Genomic DNA, 22,791 nt, shown 5'->3' with positions numbered 1-22,791 from the left:
GCAGTAGACAAATGATTATTTTTTGCATAATTCAAAATATTGTTATTGGCAGCTTATCGCCGAAGGCAAAATAAACAAGAAAAAATTGGGAAAAATGAGATATGTCAAAAACTTCTTGGGAAAATATCAAGAACTTAAAATCTGCTTTTCTAGACACAAATATCTCTTTTCTAATCTTGATGTAACCTTCTTTCCCCTCTTTGCCCTTTCTCTCCTTTCCAAATATGTTTTTCCAATGAAAAAATGTTTTTTGGGGCCATCCCTACCTATAATAGTCCTATGGGAGATAAGTTTTTTATTTATTGCGATAAAACGAAGAAATGTCGCCGATATTTTACCAAATTCTCTATGATATTTTGAAATATCTTTGCAATAACTAATCTAAGATAAGTTGACATTACTTCTCGAGAGCCAATAACTATCACGATAAGTAGACTTATCTCAAATATATCTGAGATATTTTTAACTATGGTTTTTTGTGTATTTCTAAATGACCTAAGATATTTTTAACTATGGTTTTTTGTGTATTTCTAAATGACCAACCCAGCTTAGAATGCAATTGAGGCGTAAAGTTAATAAGTGACCCCCAAGGAAGATAGTTCCTTGGTATAATTCCCATGCCGCTTTTATAACTAAAGCTTCATGGAAAACATCGAGTTTAATGATATTAAAGCCTCCCAAAGTTGTTGCTTCGATCTATCATTCTATCGATCTATTTGTCTATGTATATGCTTCTAACAATGTATATGTCTCTCTAGCTACCATATGTTTGTCTTCTTGTCTATATATATGTCAGAGTCGCCTAACTCCCGCTGAGTCTGGCGAGTCTAGCAAGATGTGGGTCGAGTTGACTCAAATGAGTCAAAATGACTCGACCGAGTTAGGCACATGACTCGTTGAGTCGCAAGTCACATGGTTGGCTCACCGAATCAAAGCCATGTGACTCGACAAGGTCAATATAAAGTTGGCATTTAAAATACATTAAAAATTTAATTTTTTACTCATTTCTTCTTAGCAACCCAAAAAAATTTCAACTTGAGATTCAAAAGTCACATCTAGAATCTAAGTGGGTCACTAAGTTTCAATAACTTCATCAAATAGGAGCAAAATGAGCATCACCCTTCCCTACGACAATAGTTATTTCTTGCGTTCTTGTGCTTTGTTCATTAAGTACGAGATTTGGCAGGAAGACATTTGGAATTTGCATTTTTGGGCTTTATTAATACAGTTTTCGACATCTTAAGAATTCAAGACAATGATGCACACTATGGAGTTTTTTGTGGTTCTCAAGTTGCTAATTCAATCTTGCTAACAAGAGCCTTGTCGCTCGACCCTGCCCTATACCACAACAGGGAGCACGCCTAGGGTGCTACTCTCGGACCCCATGAGGGATGTTGATCCCAAATCCCTAAAAGGGGCTCTGCCCCTAGACCCCACAAGGGACATTGCCCCCAAGCCACTGCAACACCCGCTACCCCTTAACCTCATTAGGAGAGTTGCCCCCAAACCCCAATTTTGCTTTTGAAGTATACTACAACATTGAATTTACACAATATGAGTCATTATCTACAATCTTGTCATTAGTCTTTCTAGATATTACTTGATTTATACTTATCGTCTAGAAGACGGCTTTTTCTTTTAGGGGGGATGATGCAATCAACATAACATGCCTATTTTTGTGTTTGATAAGATTGTTATCTGTCAGTGTATTAATTGTCGTAAATGTATTAATTTGCGTTTGTACTTATGTGATCGATGTATATTTATGTTTTTATTCTAATTAGCTTCCATTTGATGATTTTATTGTGTCTTTAAGCTTTATTCAATAATGGGTGCATGAAACAACTTTTAAATCCTTAAAAATCTCTACATTTCAAGGGTTTTTCCACTTTGTCAAGTCACAAGTCGAGTCGGCCTTGCTGAGTCCTATATCGTGTTTGAGTCTAGAAACTATGACATACATATATATATATATATATGTGTGTGTGTGCATATATATATACACACACACATATATATACATATATATTTATATACACATATTTATACACACATACATATAGTGCACAAATCTACAAAATTATAAAGAACACAGCTGATACTTGATAATTCATATTAAATGTCAAATAAGCTAAAGACAAATCAAAATGCTTTATATAAGTGAAACTGCACACGGAATATCAATAGAAATCATCATATTGCTCTTCATGAAGAGCATCAATGCCATAAGCTAGTTCATTAGAACCATAATTCAAAAACTCAGCAGCCCAAATAATTGACTTGGACTAAAACTGGGCAAATAAAACTGATCTATAAATAAACAAAAGAAACTCAATAAATGTATCAGATGCATGAAGAGTGAATTCAGAGAGCAACTAAGTTGATTTAGATCATAGTATTTGGAATCAACATTTACTCAAGTTCAACAAACCAAAGATATAAATGAAGTTCAAATGATTTAATTTAATTTTAAAAAATGGAAAATCAAAATACTGAATTGTTAATAAAAACAGAAAAAACACAATTGTTTTTGTTATTTCAAGTCAAATAAAGTTTAAAAAGAGCAAGTATCATCCTTTAATCTAATGCAAACCAATAGAATTGTTTTTTGTTTTTCCAAACCAGAGAGAGTGTTTAGGAGCAGCAGCACCCCCAATGGGATCCATTGTGACATAGGATTGGGTCAAGGGGCATAGCCTTTGCCACTAAGTGCAAATTAAGGCCTTCAAGACAACAGGGACCTTCATAACATATGTTGGTTTTCAATGTTTTATAGCTTTTAACTGACCATTGATAAATTCTTCCAAACACCTGATAATCAATTCATGCTACTGAGATCCAAATTGCTGAAGACATTAATGGCAAAATAATAAGGATTTTATTCAGAATTTTTGGTTGCTTCTGCAGCATTTGAGTTCTACTATAAGATTCACATAGTCCGAGAAAGTCATGACAGAAACTGACTACAACTTGTGAAATATTCGCGAGTTTTTACAGAAAGCTCTTCTCACAGAATGTGGATGAATTGATCATCTACTGTAGAAACTCACAACTAATCAAGAATTTGGCAACTGCTAACTGAGTTTTAAAACAATGATCAGAACCACAAGCAGTGTTGTTGCCACTCCCCTTGGTTGCTTATGTTTTGTGTATTTTATGTGTTGCTATTGACTTATAAATTGCTTTTTACAGTTTGGTTTTATTTTTTGGCTTTCTTGACCAAAAACTAACCTTTGGCTTTTATTTTTGTTAGGTGATTTCTTCCAGGTTTTGGCCAGGGTTCTGCACTGCGCCTATCGACTTAGCCCCAGTAAATCTGGTCTTTGAATATACCCAAGGCAAACCTAGACACCCAGGGCATAGCTCTGGCCAAACTTGGGTTAGACCTCCAGTTCAAGTTCAACCAGTATTCTGGCTAACCCAAAAATAGAATAGTTCCTATTTCCCTTGAGAGAGATAAATTTAATCAAATGAATAAATATATTTGGGGATTTTATGGAGCTCTTTCACCAGTTTCAAGAGGCACAGATGAGAGAGAAATATAACAGCATAGATTCCATAGCTACCGAGACTAATTGAATGCATACTGTCGCACTTAACCATCTGAACGCTAATGCTGCAATTTATATAAGATAATTGAGTTTGATTTGATCTGTGGGATAGAAGCTAAAGGCTGACTGTGTAGATGGAAGCGTAGATATGTCCATTGTCAATGGTAGGTGTGTCCCCATAAAGCTGAGTAATTGTATAATGAACCTTCTACTTGGCGGTGTCATATTGAAAAACAAAAGCAACAGAGGATTTAGCATTTGTTATTCACATAACATTATATTGCTAAATAAAATCTGCTCAAGTTCTTAAAATCTGCTCAAATTCACAGACAATATGCATTTTCTCAAACTGAAACAATACACCTTTGCCCCTTGGGTTATCTTTAAAACCCCACAATTTCACCTCCCCTTTTTGATACCAGACCTTTTTTAATACCAGGCCGATTGTCTTCTTATCTTACATTTTTCAGTAATAATTCTTTACTACTTTGAAGCCCCCTTTAAAAATAATTGATGCCTCTTCATATTCGTTGTTCTGTCTATTCCTCTTAGTTTACACGATTCTGACTTTTCGGACTCCCTCCCTATCTCTTCACTGTTCTGCTGCACATAATGCTTAGAGCAAATGAAGGAGATTGAGCTGCGACTTTGTGGTTTCTGACTTGTTTGTCTTCTTTCACCACATTGGTTCCATCTAATTGCTACCATCAAGAAAAATGCATTCTTTTGAATACTGCCAAAGATTTTTTAAATTTTTGTTACACCTGCCATAAACCAACATCTTCTTTCAGGCATTCTGTCAATCAGTCCATGTGCCATGCAAGTGCTTCTGCATTCGCCATATGTATATCTTCGCAGTCCAGCAATGTGGAATAAATTGTTCTCTGTTACATTCAGAAGGATTGACATACTTTGTCACAAAGCTCCCATTTGGCATGAGCTTGAGAGATGTCTCAATGCTCCCATTTGGCATGAGCTTGAAGGATGCTGGTAAAGGTTGTGGAATTCAGCTATAGAATTTGAAGGTCAGCCATGGTACATAGAGTTCCCATTAATTGCTATCAACCAACAGTGCTATAAAGAAGATAAATTCAAGCAAATTCCTTTCTACCGACTTCTACTTCAAAACTAAGAACAAAATCAAAATTGAAACAAAAGAATTTGAAAATCCTTTTGGGTGATGCAGACTGCAGATGCGCCTGGGTGCTCCTGTACCAAACACATCAGGCAAGAAAATTTGTAAGCATAGGCTCACAAAGTGAAGTTAGGTAGTCGGACTACGCTTCCAGGTCGCTGGCAAACTGCAGTGAACTCCATCATTGGATCGAGGAGGTGAAATCTCTCCTAGCATCTCACCAAAACAACCATCACCCTCTTCTTATAGCTCTGGTCAACACTCTTCTCTCCTCGTGGATGTACATCCACCATGTGACACCATCCTCCACCAAACTATTCTTCTTCACTTCTCTTTAGTGGGATTCAAGCTACCACCAACCAAGCACCTCCACGAATCCCCTGCAGCATACTCAACATGCTCTACACAGTACACACAAACACTCAACATCCATATGCAAATCTAGAATTGCATTTTCTCTTACTTTCAGCCTTGCATGTAAAGGCAAACTGAAATCAACATTCAGATTTTACCTCATTCTCTTTCACTACCCAAAAATCCTCTTTGTTCTCATCTTTATCACCTGCAACCTTGATCTTTGCCTCCATTGTTGTCTCCTCTGCCTTCATATCTTCTAGTTTTTTCATCCAATTGTGTTCTTTTGCAGAAAATTGTCTCCACTATTATTCATCCTCCCTTAAATCAATCTTGTGGTCATCTACTACCTTCATATCCTCCAAAGGACATTCAAATACCAACAAATATTCTTTTGTGACCATTTCCTCTTTTTTCTCCTTATGTGAGTGGGTTGCTCTCACAACCTTCACCTTAGCATTGCAACTCTCTATCTTCAACGGGAATCTCCACATCCCATAGCTGTTATCCCAATTTCATTCTACAAACACAATAAATACAAACCTCCTCATGACCCATCTTATTCTCTTCCTCAGACTCATCATCTCAACTGTTTTGACCTCTTATCACCTGGAAAAACCAACTTTCACATTCAAGCATCCCAAGTAGTCATGGGCCTGCCCATATTCACCAGGTTCATCCTACACGAACCAACCCACTCAATAGCAAACTAGACCAAGACCAGTACCTGAAACAAATTGGAATGGTACCAAGCCCTAAGACTGGCAAACTTGGTAACCTAGATAAGGTTGGATAATACCATGTAATAATTTGAAGATCAATATACACACACATCCATGTTCAAGCATCCTAGTTCGCCATGGGTCTGCCCAGATTTGCCCAAGTTTGTCCAAAAAAACTAGCCAACTCAAGCAGACTCGACCAAGACCAATACCCAATACAAACTAGAATGATACCAAGCCCTGAGACGAGAGAACTTGATAGAGCCTAGATAAGGGTTAGATAATACCATGTAATAATCTTTAAATCAATAAATACATACATAAACATATATATATATATATATATATATATATATATATATATATATATGATGCAAGATAATAATAGAACCCAAGAAACCATGTGAAAACATGTGGAATAAACTCAACTTAACCTTGCAACACTCCACTGCTCAGAGATGCACATAACTCAATGAAATCACAAAGAACACAAGGCTAGATGCAGCATATTTGTAGGTGTAATTATTTCACTTCACATAAAAAGAAACCAAAACATCCTTAGTTGTGAGGCCTTATGGGTTGTGGCGTTATACAAAATAAGATTTTACAACCTCAGAGCCTTAGCTCGCATCCTCTATCTTCTATCCTCTTCCAATCATGCTTTCCTACATCTAACCAAGCTTCTTTTATAGCTAGCTAAGCCACAAGTCGACTAGTCAAGCATTTAATGACAATATCGGTCTAGACTTGGAAAAGTAAACCAAAATCCACACAAAGGACAATATGAAATCATGCGCACTAAAAGGTAGGTCCACACGTGTGTTAGGAGTTGGCTCCCAACTACGCAAGACACCACGTAATCAAAAGAAACCGCGCCAATCGAAACAACACACTTCGCTAGATGAAAACAAAAGAAAACAAGGGCCACAAAGAATGACACAGAACTCGAGAAATAAGGAACATTAGAACTTGCTCACTTAGGACAAGGACGTAGGATAGGTCCTTCACATGATGACAACTACGCACAACATGAAAACAAAAGCAGCAACAACTACTTTGTGAATAGCAAACTAGTTCAAAAAACAAGAAATATTTTTGGTTAATGCAAGATTTCTCAAAGACACAAGATGCTCCTATACACACACACACACACACACACACACACACACACATATATATACATATATTCACGTTCAAGTGTCCTAGTTTGCCATGGGTCTACCCAAGTTCATCCCAGACAAACCAGCTAGCTAGAGAGTGGACTCTAACCAGAGCCACAAGCAGACCAAGTCAAAACCAATACCCAACACAAACTAGAATGACCCCAAGCCATGCCACTGGAAAACTTGACATGTAATCATCTTAATATATATATATATATATATTATTGACAAAATGTTCAATGCTCCCCTTGGGATTTATGACAAGGGCTTAACCGCCTCCTGTGTACTATAAGTTGAGTGGTTGTATCGGCCACTAATAGATCAGTCTTTCGCACAAGAGCAACCCCACTCTAACTATATATATATATATATCCCCACTATTCAAACACATTGGGGTTGTTGGAATAAGCATAACAGGTTTGCCCAAAGCATCTCAAACTAACCCCAAGAGCAGACACTCACCCTCTTGGACAAAGTGGCAAGCAACATTAACATCCACTCAAGGTGGTCTACCTAGTGCGGTGCTTGTACCTACTTCCCCTATGCATGCCTCGTTGCCTTATCCCCTAAGGTCATTAGTCCATCGCAGTAGAGTCATGGAGGAGATTGTAATGGGGGGCTTCTTTGATCATCCTATCTAAGCCCAAGAGAAAAAAATTTCCCTCTTGGCCCCAATGGCAACCAACATGGACATCCCCAAGAGGTGACCTACTAAGCTGGCAATCTCATGTTTTCCCCTCTTCCTTACACCTCCTTCCTTCCCTATGTGGTGGGGATTTACTAACAGGTTTATTGATAGACATGTGCATTTTATAAACAATCATACGTATATGCATATAAGAGATAAATGATGACAAATAATGCATAGGCAATATGTATACCACACATGAAATTATTAAGATTGCGACATGCTTGTTACAACAATTCTGAAATGATCAGCGATGTTTTGCTTTACCATGCCCACTATAAATGTTATCTTCTTGATTGATTGTTGTAACTACTTCTATTCGATCATCATCTTCTTGGAAGCTAAACATCTCATTTATATGTTCTCGCAACTTTAAAGAGGCATGTATCTTCCAATAGGTTATCTTCTTGATTGATTGTTGTAACTACTTCTATTCAATCGTCATCTTCTTGGAAGCTAAACATCTCATTTATATGTTCTCGCAACTTTAAAGAGGCATGTTTCTTCCAATAGGCAATTGTTGCAATGATTGTCCATTTCTTCATGCCTCTTGACCCTTCACCAATCACACCTCTTGGACCTAATTCTTGCCTCAACTAATCTCCCTCGAACTTGTTGATCCTTCATTCATTTGTTACATGATAGGATGTGATTGGTTGCCTCGGTAGACATCCAATTTGAAAATCGCGAATCCTTAAATCAAGATGATTTCTCTTATGCTACACTTGCTCTTCCTATGGTAGGGTCATAATAGTCCACCCTTCCCGAGATTGCTTGTCCTCAAACAATTTCATGTTGGGAAGATTTCTCCTTCCCAAATAGCATCTTCTATGGGTAGACCTTTTCACTCAACCAAGAATTCAAAATGTCTTTCCTCAACCTCTTCTCTTGCACATTGAGGATGATTTCAGTTTCCAAGAATAATTAGCCTTCATCATCGAGGGTAATTCCAAACAAGGAGTGACATGTAACCCTAGCACTTCTTTGAGTTTGGACACAAGAAAGAAATTGGGAGTTATGTTGTTTTTAGGCAATACCAATTTGTAAGCTACTTCACCTATCCTTCTCAAGATCTTATATCATCCATAAACTAGGGTTTTAGATTTTTCACTCTGTTGACCTTGATCGAGAAATTGTTTGTTCAGTAGACTTAAAAAGACCAAGTCTCCAACTTCAAGCATTATTTATGTGCAAATTCGGTCAACATAGATCTTTAGCTAGTTTTGGGGATGGTGTAAATTGTCCTTGAGTGTGTTTCCGTACCTTTCTATACAAAATCCTTGGCCCCTAGTACTTGGCTTTCTTGGAGAACCAAGCTTTTAAAAGAGGTCCCCTCATAGTCGTATAAGGCCTTGAATGGGCTCCATCCCAATTGACATGTAGTGGGTGGCATTGAAACAATACTCGACAAGGTGCAACATTTTATCCATTTGTTATGTTGTCATGTGACATAGTTTCTCAAGTATCATTCTACCTACTTGTTTACATTTATGTTTGCTTTTTTGTTTGTAGATGATAACCCATATTGGCGTGAGCTCAGACTCGGCTAGATGAAAGAGTTCTTGCCAAAATAAGCTATGGAACCAACTATCTCTATCACTGACAACATTCCTCAAGAGGCCATGGAGTCTAAAGATTACCTTAAAGAAGACCTCAACTACTTGTGGAGCTTAGTAATGAGAAGTCGTTGCCATGAAATCAGCATACTTGGTAAGACAATACACAATTGCATCTATGGAATCCTTCCCTTGAACTTTGGGTGACAGAGTTATAAAGTCCATAGAAATATTTTCCCATTTTTTTATTTCAAATGGGTAAAGGCTATAGGAGTCTTACTAGGTGGTTTTGCTCAGTTTTGTTTCTTTAACAGGTTATACATTCTTGTACATGGCTAACAACATCCTTCTTAAGTCCCTTCCAAGAGTAACTTTTCCTTGTTTGTTTATAGGTTTATTAGTACCCCTGGGATAGTTATGGTGCTCATTGAGGATCTTGTCTTTCTTTTTTGAGTTAGGTACAAGGAATATATTATTCTTATAAATGATACACTCTTCAACAACTTGTACTCTTCCTTGGGTATGTTTCCCTCTAGGATATCATTAGCTTGTGGATCCTTGATGTGTTCGGCAATAATTTCATGAGGATCCTTGATGTGTTCGGCAATAATTTCATGTGGATCCTTGATGTGTTCGGCAATAATTTCATACTTCCAATCCGTTGTGATGCTTGTCATGGAATTCAAGTGGGATCATCATGATAGGGCGTTTGCTACAAAGTTATTTGTCCCTTTCATATGCCCAATATCAAAGTTGTAGCCATGTATCTTACTTACCCTTTCTATTGCTTGCCGTTTAGATCCTTTTGATTCTTAGAATCTCAAGCTATTATGATTGGTCTTAGCATTGAACCTTCCACAAACCAAATATTATCTGAACTTGACTAGAACCGGCATGATGGCTAACATCTCCATATCATGAATGAAGCAAGGTTTATTGGCTTTAGTGAGGTTACAACTTTCAAATTCTATTAGATGATTGTTTTGTATAAGGATTGCTTTGAAGGCTTCCCCGAAAATATCACTCTAATTCAAAAGGTAATGAGAAGTCAAGAATGCCTAATATAGGACATGAGCTCCTTATCTCTTTCAATTTCTCGAAAGCTTTATTTTTCACTTTACTTCATGCAAAGACTTCCTTTCTGGTTAAGTTTGTGAGGGGGGGTGGTAAGCTAACCTTCGACAAATTGTCGGTACTAACTACACAAACCCACAAAGCCCCCTAAATATGCTAGAGTTCTTGGTTGTGGCTATTCCTTAGTGAATTTAATTTTATCTTGTGGATCCTTGATGTGTTTGGCAATAATTTCATGCTTCTAATCTATTGTGATGCTTGTCATGGAATTCAAGTGGGCTCATCATGATAGGGCATTTGCTACAATGTTGTTTGTCCCTTTCATATGCCCAATATCAAAGTTGTAGCCATGTATCTTACCCATTTCTATTGCTTGTCGTTTAGATACTTTTCATTCTTAAAGATTCTCAAGCTATTATGATTGGTCTTAGCATTGAACCTTACACAAACCAAGTACGTGCATGACGGCTAACATCTCCATATCATGGATCGAGTAAGATTTCTTGGCTTTAGTGAGCTTACAACTACAAATTCTATTGGATGTTTGTTTTGCATAAGGATTGCTTTGAAGGCTTCCACGAAAATATCACACTCTAATTCAAAAGGCAATGAGAAGTCAAGAATGGCTAAGATAGGGCATGAGCGCATTAACTCTTTCAAGTTCTCGAAAGCTTTCTTTTTCACTTCACTGCATGCAAAGACTGCCTTTTTGGTTAAGTCGGTGAGTGGGGTCGCGAGCTAATCTTTGACAAATAGTTGGTACTAACTTCATAAACCCACAAAGCCCCCTAACTATGCTAGAATTCTTGGTTGTGGCTATTCCTTAGTGAATTTAATTTTTTCTTCGTCCACACTCACCTATTGTGCATAGATTTTGTGGCCAAGGTATTAGACCTCTTCTAGGCCAAATTCACATTTGGAGACTCTAGCATATAGTGATTCTTGGTCCAAAATGTTTAGGACATAATATGTTTAAGATGTTTGTCTCATGCCTTGTTATAGATAAGGATGTCATCCAAGAAGATGAGTAGGAACCTCCTTAGTTGTTTTCTACATATATGTTCCATGCATGATTGAAACACAATGAGGTCATTTGTCAAGAAAAAGGATAGGATCAAAAATTTGAAGTGTCCTTAGTGACACCTTAAATTCGTCTTGGGATAACTTCTTTCCTCAATCTTGATTAATGGTAGCCTAACTACCGATCAATCTTGGAAAAGCATCTTTTTGCATGAAGTTCATCAATTAACTTGTCCATTCTTAGGATAGGGTGACAATTTTTTATTGTCTTTTTGTTCAAATCCCAATAATTTCTACACATTCTCACGATACCATATTTTTTCTTGACTAGTACTATGGAGGATGTGAAGGGGACTAGAACTAGGTTGCATGTGGCCATTTCTACTGGTTATCTGATGGTTTTCTCAATCTCTTCTTTGACCTTACCGCGTTGTCGATAAGAGGTAGAGATTACAAGTTAAGCCCCTTCTAATTTTGTTGTATGTTCAAACCCTCTCTTTAGGCATAGTCCTAGGGGAATATCACCAAGCAAATTCTTGCATTTATTCAAAATGGGTTGGATATTGATGGGGACTACTTTTCTTTTGGGGGTAGTTCTCTTGAGAAGCATATACATTATGCGGCCAACTCCCCTTGTCCATGTCTAAAGATCCTCTCCACTCTTTTGGATGAGACCATTCTTCGGGATCCGTCAAGTGACTCTCAAAGTGACTTATTGTCCATTATGTTGGGAGCAAATTTCTAACTACGAGAGGTCCATAATGACACGTCCCGAGGAGTTCTTGACATTACGTCGACATCTAGTGTTGCCACTTATAAATCCTCTTTGAAGGTGTGCTTCCCCAAGTTGATTTCCTACCAAGGAATTATCGAAATTATCTTAGTACACTGAGTCATCACTTAATTAGCGAAAGATCCTGTAAAACCCTTGAAGCTTTTGGCTTCCTTTTTGTAGCTATTTTCCCATCAATAAAGTTGTGGGATGCCCTACTATCCATGAGGGTGATTACCTTGTGCCCCTTTTGCGCACATTTGATTTGTAAAGAGTGGTGTTTGGAGGTTTGTGAGATGGTAGATAGCGTTCCATGCTCATCATCACATCTTACCTTCTTGTTAGGGCCTTCCTTTGTTCCTTCATAAAATGTTGCTTTCTATAATATGTGTTCATCATCCTTTTCCACATATTTGCCCAAGTTCACATTGTTCTTTACACAAAACACAATTTTCTCTTTCTTGTGTCCTCTTGTTGCTTCTTGAGGTTACCTCCTTGGCACAAAAGTTTGCAATCACATTTCTCATTACAATGAAAAAAACTCCTACTTCTCATTACAATGAAAACATGTTCTTTCTTTTTGGAATTTCTTCTTATGATTATCTTCTTTATGGGGATGCTTGGAGTGTGTTTGCTGTAAAGTTTTTTGGGTTGGGCTTGTCTTTTGATGAGGTAATTTCCAACTTCATTGCCTTTTGGAGTGAACATTTAGAATTTGTTGGATCAAGGACACTTTCCCTACCCTTGATTCGCTCCTTAAATACTTCCACAAATGAGTATGTCTCTGCTACAGGAGCAAAGACAGGTGTTGGGCACAGGAATAATGTTTACGTATTGTTTTTGGGGGGTATTTTAATGTTTTGTTATTATTAAATTTTAGGGCATATTTTTTAATGTTTTGTTATCACTTTAGTAAAGGATTAAATAAAACCTTTACGGGTCTAGTAAAGGATTAAATAAAACCTTTACGGGTCTAGTGGTTGCCAAAAACAATTTTTAACTGTTTACCTATGTTTATATATTCTCTCCAAAACCTCTGGGAGAGTATGATTTTTTTCTTTTCTAGTGGGAAGAAGACTGAGAAAGAAGTTGAATGATATTGTTCATGTTCTGTGGAATGGAATAAGAGATAAAAAAAACTCTGGTTTTCCTGCAATTGCTTTTATTATTTATTTTTGTTTAATCTCTATGTGTGGAGTCCCAATGTTTTAAATTTTATATTGTAATGAGATCTTTGCAGCTAGGGCACAGGTTGTTGAACAGCCGCCTAGAGAATATTTTGAGACATCATGTCCCTTGCTTGTGTAATCTTCATGTGAACAGAACAGCACATGTTGAAGAATAGGTAGGAAGATTGTACCGTAATTTGCTTTTGGTCGAGTGCAGGAATTGGCCGCAAATAGAGGTGGCACATGTGTGGTGAAAGGGCAGCATCTCTGTGTGCTTGTCGTAAATGAATGGATGCAACCTGTAAGGTGTTGTTTGTGTTCGATGTTTCTGTCATTCATCTCATGACATTGTCGTAGTTTTCTCCAATTTCTTCTTTCCATCTCATAGTGAAGCTATTACAAACTTTATTCTTGTTTTCTCCTCATCAGTCTCCTTCAAGGAATGTTGGTGCCATGATGGCTAGCATTTAGAATTCGACAACAAAACCCTCAATTGTTCCATGTCGATTTAGTTGAGTTAGTTCTTTAAAATACCAACCAAGATGTTATGATCAAATTTTGTGATGATTTTCTAGGTAAATTCATCATAAGTGGTTATATGTTGGTGCCCTTGGGTTATAAAGCCATGGTGCCACCAATCATGGATTGTTCTTGTTATGGGGAGCATGATTAATTTTATGGTGATTTCTTCTATCGTGGAGCCAACTGAAAGGTAGGTGTCTAATTTTTGGACACATGAACATGTTGTAAATTTCTAGAATCTGTCAAAATTGGGGAGGGCCATCCTACTAACCCTATTCTTTTAATCTATGTTGGCATGACCTCTTCTATTAGGTCCAATTTGTGTTTTGACATCACAATAGTCTCTAAAGGAGACATCCCTCTTAACTTTGAGATCAAATCTTAAGAATACTTCTACAAGTTGCTCCACATTATAAAGGATTAGATTATTTACTTCATCTTCTACCATGTATTCTTCCCTAGGTAAGAAAGGTCTTGTTGATCTAGGGCTTAACACCCTTGTTGGGTAGTTATTTTTAAGTGCTTGGAGTCAGTTCCCCTCCCAATTTTCTAGTGGGATCTCAAACTTTTGTTATTTAGGTTTTGGATCACTTGAAGGAAAAGTTGGATTCTTTCAATTTTTTCATTTTGCTCCATGTGATTTTGATAGGTTACTCCATGAAAGCCCTAAATTCATAGTCATTTGTTTCTCATAGTTGATGTAAGCTTCTCCTTTCTCTTCCCAAATCGCTCTGAGCCCTTTGGCTAGTTGGCATTAACTATTATCCACCCCTTAGGCTGGCAAGTATAATGCTCTAATACCAATTGTAATGTCCCCTTCCAAATTGGCCCTATAATCACAATTGCAATGAGTTAGGGTTAGGCTATATCTTTACCAAGTAAAATATCTACTTTAAACAATAGAAGTCTAGATTTAGACCCTACAACCATAACCAAGGATACATATACTTATATACTTTCAATTATTAGGGTTAGATAATAACATGTAATAATATTTATATCAAGAATTTAACTATTTTTGTCACTCCTATTTAAACACACTAGGGTTTGGAGGAAGAAGTAAGATAGGTCGACTTGAAGCCATCCTCCACTAAGGAAAAGAGTTGACACTCCCCCTCTTGGCCCCAATGACAACCAACATGACTATCTACATGGGGTGAACTACCTAGTAGAGAGCTTGTACCTACTTTCTGTATCCATGCCTCATCCCCTAAGGTCAATAATCCACCATAGTGGAGTCAAAAAGGAGATCGGAATGGGAAGCTTCTTGATTATCCTATCTAAGCCCAAGAGTGGATCTTTGGCCTCAAGTTCCCACTGGCAAGCAACATGGACATGCCCTAGGGGTGACCTACTTAGATTCCAATGGTGGGAACTGTGCAACCTCTTGGAATATACTAGGGCACTGTATATACTTTGTTCATATAGAGTTTGGAGTCATAATTTGCAGGTTTTCTATTTTTAATGCCAAGCCCTAAGTGAGACAAGGTGTACCCGACTAGGAGTTTTGGAAGTTGCAGAGCAAGGATGGAAGGCTTAATGGATCAACATGAACAATCTAAGATCAAGAGGTGTAGATGGATGTGTAAAGAACCAGTGTGCAAGAGGGGAAGACACGGTGAATCCATTTGAGAGGTGTTTGACTCTTTTGAATTCCATACCGCACAAACAAGTTGGAAACCCCTTTTAGGCTTATTTCTAGGAAGGGGTTGTACGCACAGGTTGGGACCCTAAAACCTTAGAAATCTTTGAGTCCTTTGAAAAGGGTATCAAGCATGGTAGTTTATTCGGGGCCTTGTTTGGCAAGTCTGATAGTTATTACTCAAAAACTCAATTAGGAGGCCTAATTAGACCTAAAAGGCTACTAACCCTATTTTCAAGGGTTCCAAGAGATTGATAGCAAATCCATGAAAGATGGGAACAAATTGCCATCAAGCATAGTTGAACATGTAGTTTGGACGCCTTACCATCCAAGTTAGTAATAAGCAAGGCCATGGTGGGTTGGAGGTAGACTTAGTGAGTTGAGTCCAAGGAGAGTGAACAGTTTGGAGAATCCACTTGGTAGAGAGATCTTTAGGAGAAGAAGAGTTGGAGTAAGAATTCCTCTAGTGTAGGGTTATAGAAAGAACCCTAAAAAGGTCAGGATAAGGACCTTGTAGGAGTCCTCAAGAGGGTAGGGCTCAAGATGAAAGATCTCCCTATCACTCATATTGTCCCCTTTTCCTTACACCTTCCCTACATGATGAGGGTTTAAAAACAAGTCTATTAACAGATATATGCATTTTAGATCCAGTCATAGATAGATGTATATAAGAGGCAAATGTTTACAAATAATGCATAGGCAATATGTATACCAAAAGAGCAATTATTAAGATTGCTAGATGCTTGTAATAATAGCTCTAAAATGATTAGAAGTTTGTTGCTTACCTATTCATGATTTGCATGTTATCTTCTTGATCGATAGCTATAACTGCTTCTATTCTATCATCATCTTCTTAGAGGCTGAACTTGTCATTTATACCTTCTCACGGCTTTGAAGAGCCCTGTCTCTTCCAATTGCCAATTGCTTCCAATGATTTCCCTTGTCTTCGTGTCTTTTGACCCTTCACTAATTGCACCTATTGGAACTTATTCTTGTCTTAGCTAATCTCCCTCAAACTTGTTAATCCTTCATTCATTTGTTATGTGATAGGTCATGGTTAATTATTGGTGCAGACTTCAATTGGAAAATTATGAAGTCTTGGTTCAAGATGATTTTCCTTATGATGTGTCTACTCATCTTGTGGTATGCTCATGCGACATAAGCCCTGCTTGACCTCCTTGTCAAATTTGACTATCATAATGAATGAATGAATGATTTTAATAATGTCCACGAGGTCAAAGCAGCCTATGGGACCTCCAAAATATCACACCCCAGAATAGGGTGACAAGAACCTTAAGCAATTTGTAACTTCTTATTCAAATCTGCTCTTCGACAAATTTTGATCAATAGATTCGTTGATCTATCTGGCTAGGTTTCTTCAAATAAATGACTTAAGTTCTCTACTTTCAAAACATCCACATATGCAGAATGGATGCCATTGTATGCTAGGCATTCCATGATAAAATGTCACTTTGTCTCTACCACTCTCATGTTGCGGAATAGGCCTATCCTTTTTTCCCATTCTTCCTTAGGTATCATCCATCTACCTTGTTTGCACCTTAAATGATGAGAGCTAGTCCTAAGCTGCGCTATTAGCATTTTGCTCTCCATTTAAAATTCGCTCTCATACATGCTATTTCCTAATGGTCTCCCATGAGATTAAATTCTTTGATATAAAAGGTTTTTTTATGACCATTTTACTTGGACCACCATGTGTTACTCTTGCATTTTTCCCACACAAATATTTTATTTCTTCATTGTTATCTGGGCATTCTTGTATGTTAACATCCCAATTTTTTACCCATTGGTTGGTTTGCTTCATCCACATGTTCTTTCTTCTGTCTGGTATTTTCTCCATAATCAACTTAGGCCAACAGTAATTTTCCATTATTGAGTTTTCTTTAGGTAGCTCAACAACCGGACCATTGTCGAGGCCTCTAAAGGAAAGATACTTGTTTCTGCCAATAAGATCTCATAAGCAAAAGCAGTTTAAATTTTCAGGCTGTTGATGATTGGATGTTTTTGGATTCTTTCTACTTGCTTCCATTTCTGATCTATCACATCCGTAGAGGATCACTGGGGTGACCAACAAACCAAAAGGCATTTATCTAATCATATAATACAGCCTAGTGTATACCATCATTTAGTTTTGATGGCTGTGGATCATGATTATTGACAATCAAAAAGAGTTCTATAAAATATCAACCACAAACTATCATAGGAAGTAACAGAATGGAAACATAGAAAAGGAAACCAAATGCTGCATTTTAAACTCTTTCTGAAGCTACAGACAACAAATTCAAAAGTACATACTGAAATTATGGAAGGCATTAATCATTTTGTTCAGGAACAGAGAATGTCCAAACAAGTATAGATCACTTCAAAATTATATGTGTTCAATTTCAAAACTTGTTCCTTTGATCTATCACATCCATAGAGGATCACTGGGGTGACCAACAAACCAAAAGGCATTTATCTAATCATATAATACAGCCTAGTGTATACCATCATTTAGTTTTGATGGCTGTGGATCATGATTATTGACAATCAAAAAGAGTTCTATAAAATATCAACCACAAACTATCATAGGAAGTAACAGAATGGAAACATAGAAAAGGACAACCAAATGCTGCATTTTAAACTCTTTCTGAAGCTACAGACAACAAATTCAAAAGTCCATACTGAAATTATGGAAGGCATTAATCAATTTGTTCAGGAACAGAGCATGTCCAAACAAGTATAGATCAATTCAAAATTATATGTGTTCAATTTCAAAACTTGTTCCTTTCACATTTAGAAGGGAATCTAAGTACCATAAACACTTGACATAGGCAATCATGTCATTTCACTTATTCGGGAATGATAAAGAAATAAAAAGAGATCAGAATTGGGCATGAAGAAGAAAATCTAGATTGTCATTTTTTGCTTTTTTACGAAAGTCATGAGAACAAGCAATTGTTTCAGCATGCACTCAAATAAACGTTAGTAACTAGTACACTGAGGACTTGAAGCTAAGAATGTAGGTTGGGTATATCAACTAAAATAAAGAAAAAAGTGCTTCAATATGTTAAAATCTGTCAGGCCTCCAAGGCTCGGACTGTTTATAAAAAGTTTGCAAGGTGAGCCACCTTCCTTTTGATTGATGGGTCCTGAACACTATATATTACCAAAAGCAAAGTGCAAGTTGGCAGGGATAATCAAGAAGCCATCTGGAGTCCAACCAATCAACTTACCAGAGACTGCTTGGAAAGTTTATCAGTCTCAAACAAGACCCTTTCAGTAAATGCATTGAAATTGAGAACTGTCCTACATGTGATGATTCAACTTTTTTGGATCTTCATTGTTCCGTTCCAGTAGTATTAGGATAGATTAACATAATTCTGAAGCAAGTTCAACTAAATATGGTTTAATATTGGCTCACTTCAATTATCAGGTTATCTGATGACCTGAGAGACACTAATGCCCCATATGCATGTAATGCTTAAACAGACAAATATTACTTCACAAGCATCCAACTTAATGGATTTAGAAGAGATAAACAATTAATTTTTTAAAACTCGCCTTTGTGCACTGCTCAACTTATGGTTCCAGAGGAAACAACAGCGTTCTTGTTTTTAGGAAAAATTTTACCAACACCCTATTGTTTAAGAAGGGATACTTTCTTCTTGACTTTAATGCTTTTTGGTATTATTTAATTTGGTATATCTTTGTGGTAAATTTTGTACAAAACAGTGCACTAAAATAAGCATAAAATTGTGGAGCTGAAATTTGAACTTTTCTTAAAGGAAGACAAGGTTTTGTCTGGACTCTGAAATCTAACATTTGAACAACAGACTGAGAGGACTTACCCATAATTTTGGTACTATGCTTCATCATCTCTTCAAGATTATATTTGTGTCTTGAATCTGTGAGCAAAAAGCAAGTTTGATAATTAATTTTAACTGTTCAATGGGGCTCTAATGTTTTCTAATTTACAGCTGACCAACTATTGAAGAGTTCATCTGCCTCTGACTTTCCTTTTCAAAAGGGACCACTTCTAGAGCTTACCATCGGCCTGTTACAAGTCGAAGCATCTCAGTCGTCGCTCTTTAAAACACCTTGATGACCCTTTTCATCTGTCTTGTATAACCTTAGAATAAATATCAGTTAAGCTTATTACACTGTCCAGATTCTCATTAAAATTTACAAATGGCATCTGAGTGCCTTCTTGCCTCTGTGACCTGTTAATCATTGACTGCATTACACAATGCAAAAGATATCCTTCTCTAGTGACATTTTTTGGATTATTGGTAGACCATTTCCCACCAAAGTGAACATTGTCCAATATCTCATATGTAACAGCATTGGGAATAAAAAATGTTTTCATAAGTTTACCCAACCACATCATAGCCTGATTCAGCATTCCAAGGCTACAAAAATGACTAAGCAGTGTATTATAGGACACCGTATCAGGGATGAAACCCATTTTAAAAAGTTTATCTAACAAAGTAACAACCAGACCGAGCGAATCCTTGCAGAGCCCATCCAAAATTGTATTGAAAGTGAATGTGTCTGGAGAAAATCCTGTGGAAACAAAGCTCTCAAGGAGATTAAAAGCTAGTTGAGTCATATTTGTAATGCAAAGACCATTTATCAAAGTATTGTAGGTAATAACATCAGGAGCACAACCACTGCATGATATCATGTTCATGATCTCCAAAGCTCGCTTCATATCAGCTGCCTTACAGTAAGCATTAATTAAAATATTGTAGGTAAAAATATCAGGGGACAAGCCATTGTTTGGCATGAGGGTAAAAAGCTGATTTGCTGTACTTATCATTTCTTGTTTACAAAGTCCATTCATGAGAGTATTAAAAATAACAACATTAGGCGCAAGCCCATTTTTAACCATTTCCTTTTCTATCCCAAAAGCTGAGGATAAATTTCCTTCCTTGCAATGTCCATCGATCAATGAGTTATAAGTGAAATTGTTAGGAAAAATGTGTCGTTTTACCATTTCCCTAAGGAATTTATGTGCCCACTTTGTGTAGCTTATCTTGCAAAGCCCGTTGATAAAAGCAGTGTAAGCAATAACATCAGGCGGAATTTCTTTTTTGTCCATTTCTACCCACAGCTTAAAAGCTTGCTCTACATTACCATTCTTGAGATGTTCATCAATCAATACAGTGTATACAATTTTGTCAGGAACCAAACCTTCTCCAAACATTTCCCTCAAAAGCAAATGTGCCTCCTGTATATTACCTTCCTTGCATAACCCCATTATAAGAGTAGTATAAGTAATCACATCAGGCAAAAGACCACTCTTTACCATATTATCAAATAGTTTGAATGCAACACTTGTGCAGGCAACCCTGCAGTGCCCAGCAATAATGGTATTATACGTAAAGTTGTTTGGAGCCAGACCATTTAGAATTAGTTGGTTTAAGAGCCTGATTGCTTCTTCTAGCCTGCCAGCTCTACAATGTCCTGAAATAAGCACATTGTAAGTGCATATATCAGGAGGTATGTTCCTTTCAAGCATGTAATCTAATATTTGATTGCCCTCCTTTTCTCTGCCAAACTTGAAATAACAAGCAATGAGTGTGTTGAATGTGGAAAGGTTGGGAACTAAACCCTTCTGGAGCATTTCGTTCAAGAGATGGTTCACCTGCTCTGTGTGGCCAGCCTTGCAATGCCCGGAGATGATGGTATTATACGTTATCACATCCGGAATGATATCCTTTTCTAACATTTGATTCAAAAGCCTGCATGCCGCATCCAAATTCCCCAACTTACAAGCTCCGTTAATAAGAGTATTGTAAGTAGTGATATCAGGGCCACAACCCCTGTCCATCATGATGCACAACAGCTTCCACGCTTCTTGAAACCTGCCCACTTTGCAATACGCATTAATAAGTGTGTTGTAAGTGTATACACTGGGCTCACACCCATACTTGTCCATCCTTTGCATGAACTTAGTCCCCTTCTGAAGATCTCCTATCTTACAAGAAGCATTAATGATTGTATTGAAAGTTCTCACATTAGGCACAATCTTATTGACTATTAAAACTGTCAATGCTTCCATGGCTATATGTGCCCTGTTCTGTTGAATCAAAATATTTAAAAAGATATTGAAAGAGTAAATACAAGGTCTTATACCAAGACTCTTCATTCTATAAAATACATTCACTGCATCGCGAAGCATTTTGGCTCTCACAAGGGCCCTGAACAGGAAATCAAAAACTATACAATGGGAATGATACCCACCATTAAAACTATTCCACAAGGTCTCAAAAATCACCAAAACTCCTAAGTTTCCCTGCACCAAATAACGTAGCACATCTTGTGCAATACCACACATGTTTTCCTTCAAAAGCATGTGAGTAACATTGCAACAGAATGTAATAAAACATTCCTCATTTTTTTCTTGTGAAGACCTCAGTCTGAAAAGTCTGAAGGCTATAGTTGGGTCTCGTACTAATTTCATGATCTGTACTAACTGAAATGCAGTCGGCTCTTGCATTAGTTCTTCGATAGCACCCCAATGCCCTTGCTTTAATGTCTCGAAAACTCTGTTCAACAATTCCAGATTTTGACCTGAATTTTTTAGCCCCGAAATAGAACAAGTTGGAGGTGGGTTGTGAGCGCAAACGCTGGAAACCCTCATAAAGGAATTGTCGGATTGAATTGTTCGACTATTGTGAAAAAATGTTCTAAAGAGATAAGTGTGGAGGTGTGTGTGAGATACCTGTATATGCCTCCCCCATCTGATGTTTGCTGCCATGGGATCTGAACAACTCTTCTTTCATTTTTCTTCATTTTTTAAAAAATTTCAGTTCTTCTTGGGGGTTCTGGATTTGATGGCCTCTTGTCATTAGATGGGATTGGGGCTGGCTAAACCTTTTCTCCCTTCATGCTCTGCGATCTGCATTCAGGGTGAAATGTACTCGTTTTCGTTTCCCGAATGGGACAGGTTCATATATCATTCTAACATTTTGTAAAGAGTGATATTCTTTGCAATTTGTACGCTTAATCTGAATCGTCAATATCTTGGAGGACATGGTTCGACTGCGTTATTCGCCATGTGACCGCCTCTCAGTAACGATCCTTTACTCCTCCCATAGATATACTACCAATTGCATAAAATAAAGATGCCATGATCAGGTGCAAAGGAAGTAATATAAATAGAGTACTAATAAAACAAAAACTAGATGGATGATTTTTAATGTTTATGAGGTTGAATATAGCTGGTCAAATTAAACTGATTTAAGTAAACTTGGTTTTTTAAGTACATTTAGGAATTCAAAGTAGGTCTTCTTTAATAAGTTACAGAGTTTTGATTAAGTAAAAACAAGTTTTAAAGGATCCGAAACCTTTAGCTGGTCAAATTAAACTGATTTAAGTAAACTTGGTTTTTTAAGTACATTTAGGAATTCAAAGTAGC

At 37.1% G+C, this 22,791-nt stretch overlaps 1 protein-coding gene across 7 annotated transcripts in view; it reads right to left on the bottom strand.

The window, feature by feature from the left end:
* Positions 1-22,497, bottom strand: part of LOC149573204 (uncharacterized) — a 77,762-nt gene extending 55,265 nt beyond the window's left edge. For 5 of the 7 annotated variants that reach the window (XM_089814382.1, XM_089814380.1, XM_089814379.1 and 2 more), the window contains exons 1-2: positions 19,416-22,497; positions 19,217-19,273 (exon numbers count right to left, since the gene is read on the bottom strand). In XM_089814382.1, the coding sequence (XP_089670508.1) occupies positions 19,480-22,131 (2,652 nt within the window). In that variant the 5' untranslated portion in view covers positions 22,132-22,497 and the 3' untranslated portion in view covers positions 19,217-19,273; positions 19,416-19,479. The remainder of the gene's footprint in view (positions 1-19,216; positions 19,274-19,415) is intronic. The other 2 variants (XM_089814384.1, XM_089814385.1) reach the window with 1 other exon arrangement.
* Between the last annotated feature and the right edge of the window lie 294 nt (positions 22,498-22,791).

This window comes from Cupressus sempervirens, chromosome 2 (genome assembly GCF_028749045.1).
Source record: "Cupressus sempervirens isolate cs-2001-9-10 chromosome 2, ASM2874904v1, whole genome shotgun sequence".
Classification (NCBI taxonomy): domain Eukaryota; kingdom Viridiplantae; phylum Streptophyta; class Pinopsida; order Cupressales; family Cupressaceae; genus Cupressus; species Cupressus sempervirens.
This window is presented reverse-complemented; position numbering and strand designations above follow the sequence as displayed.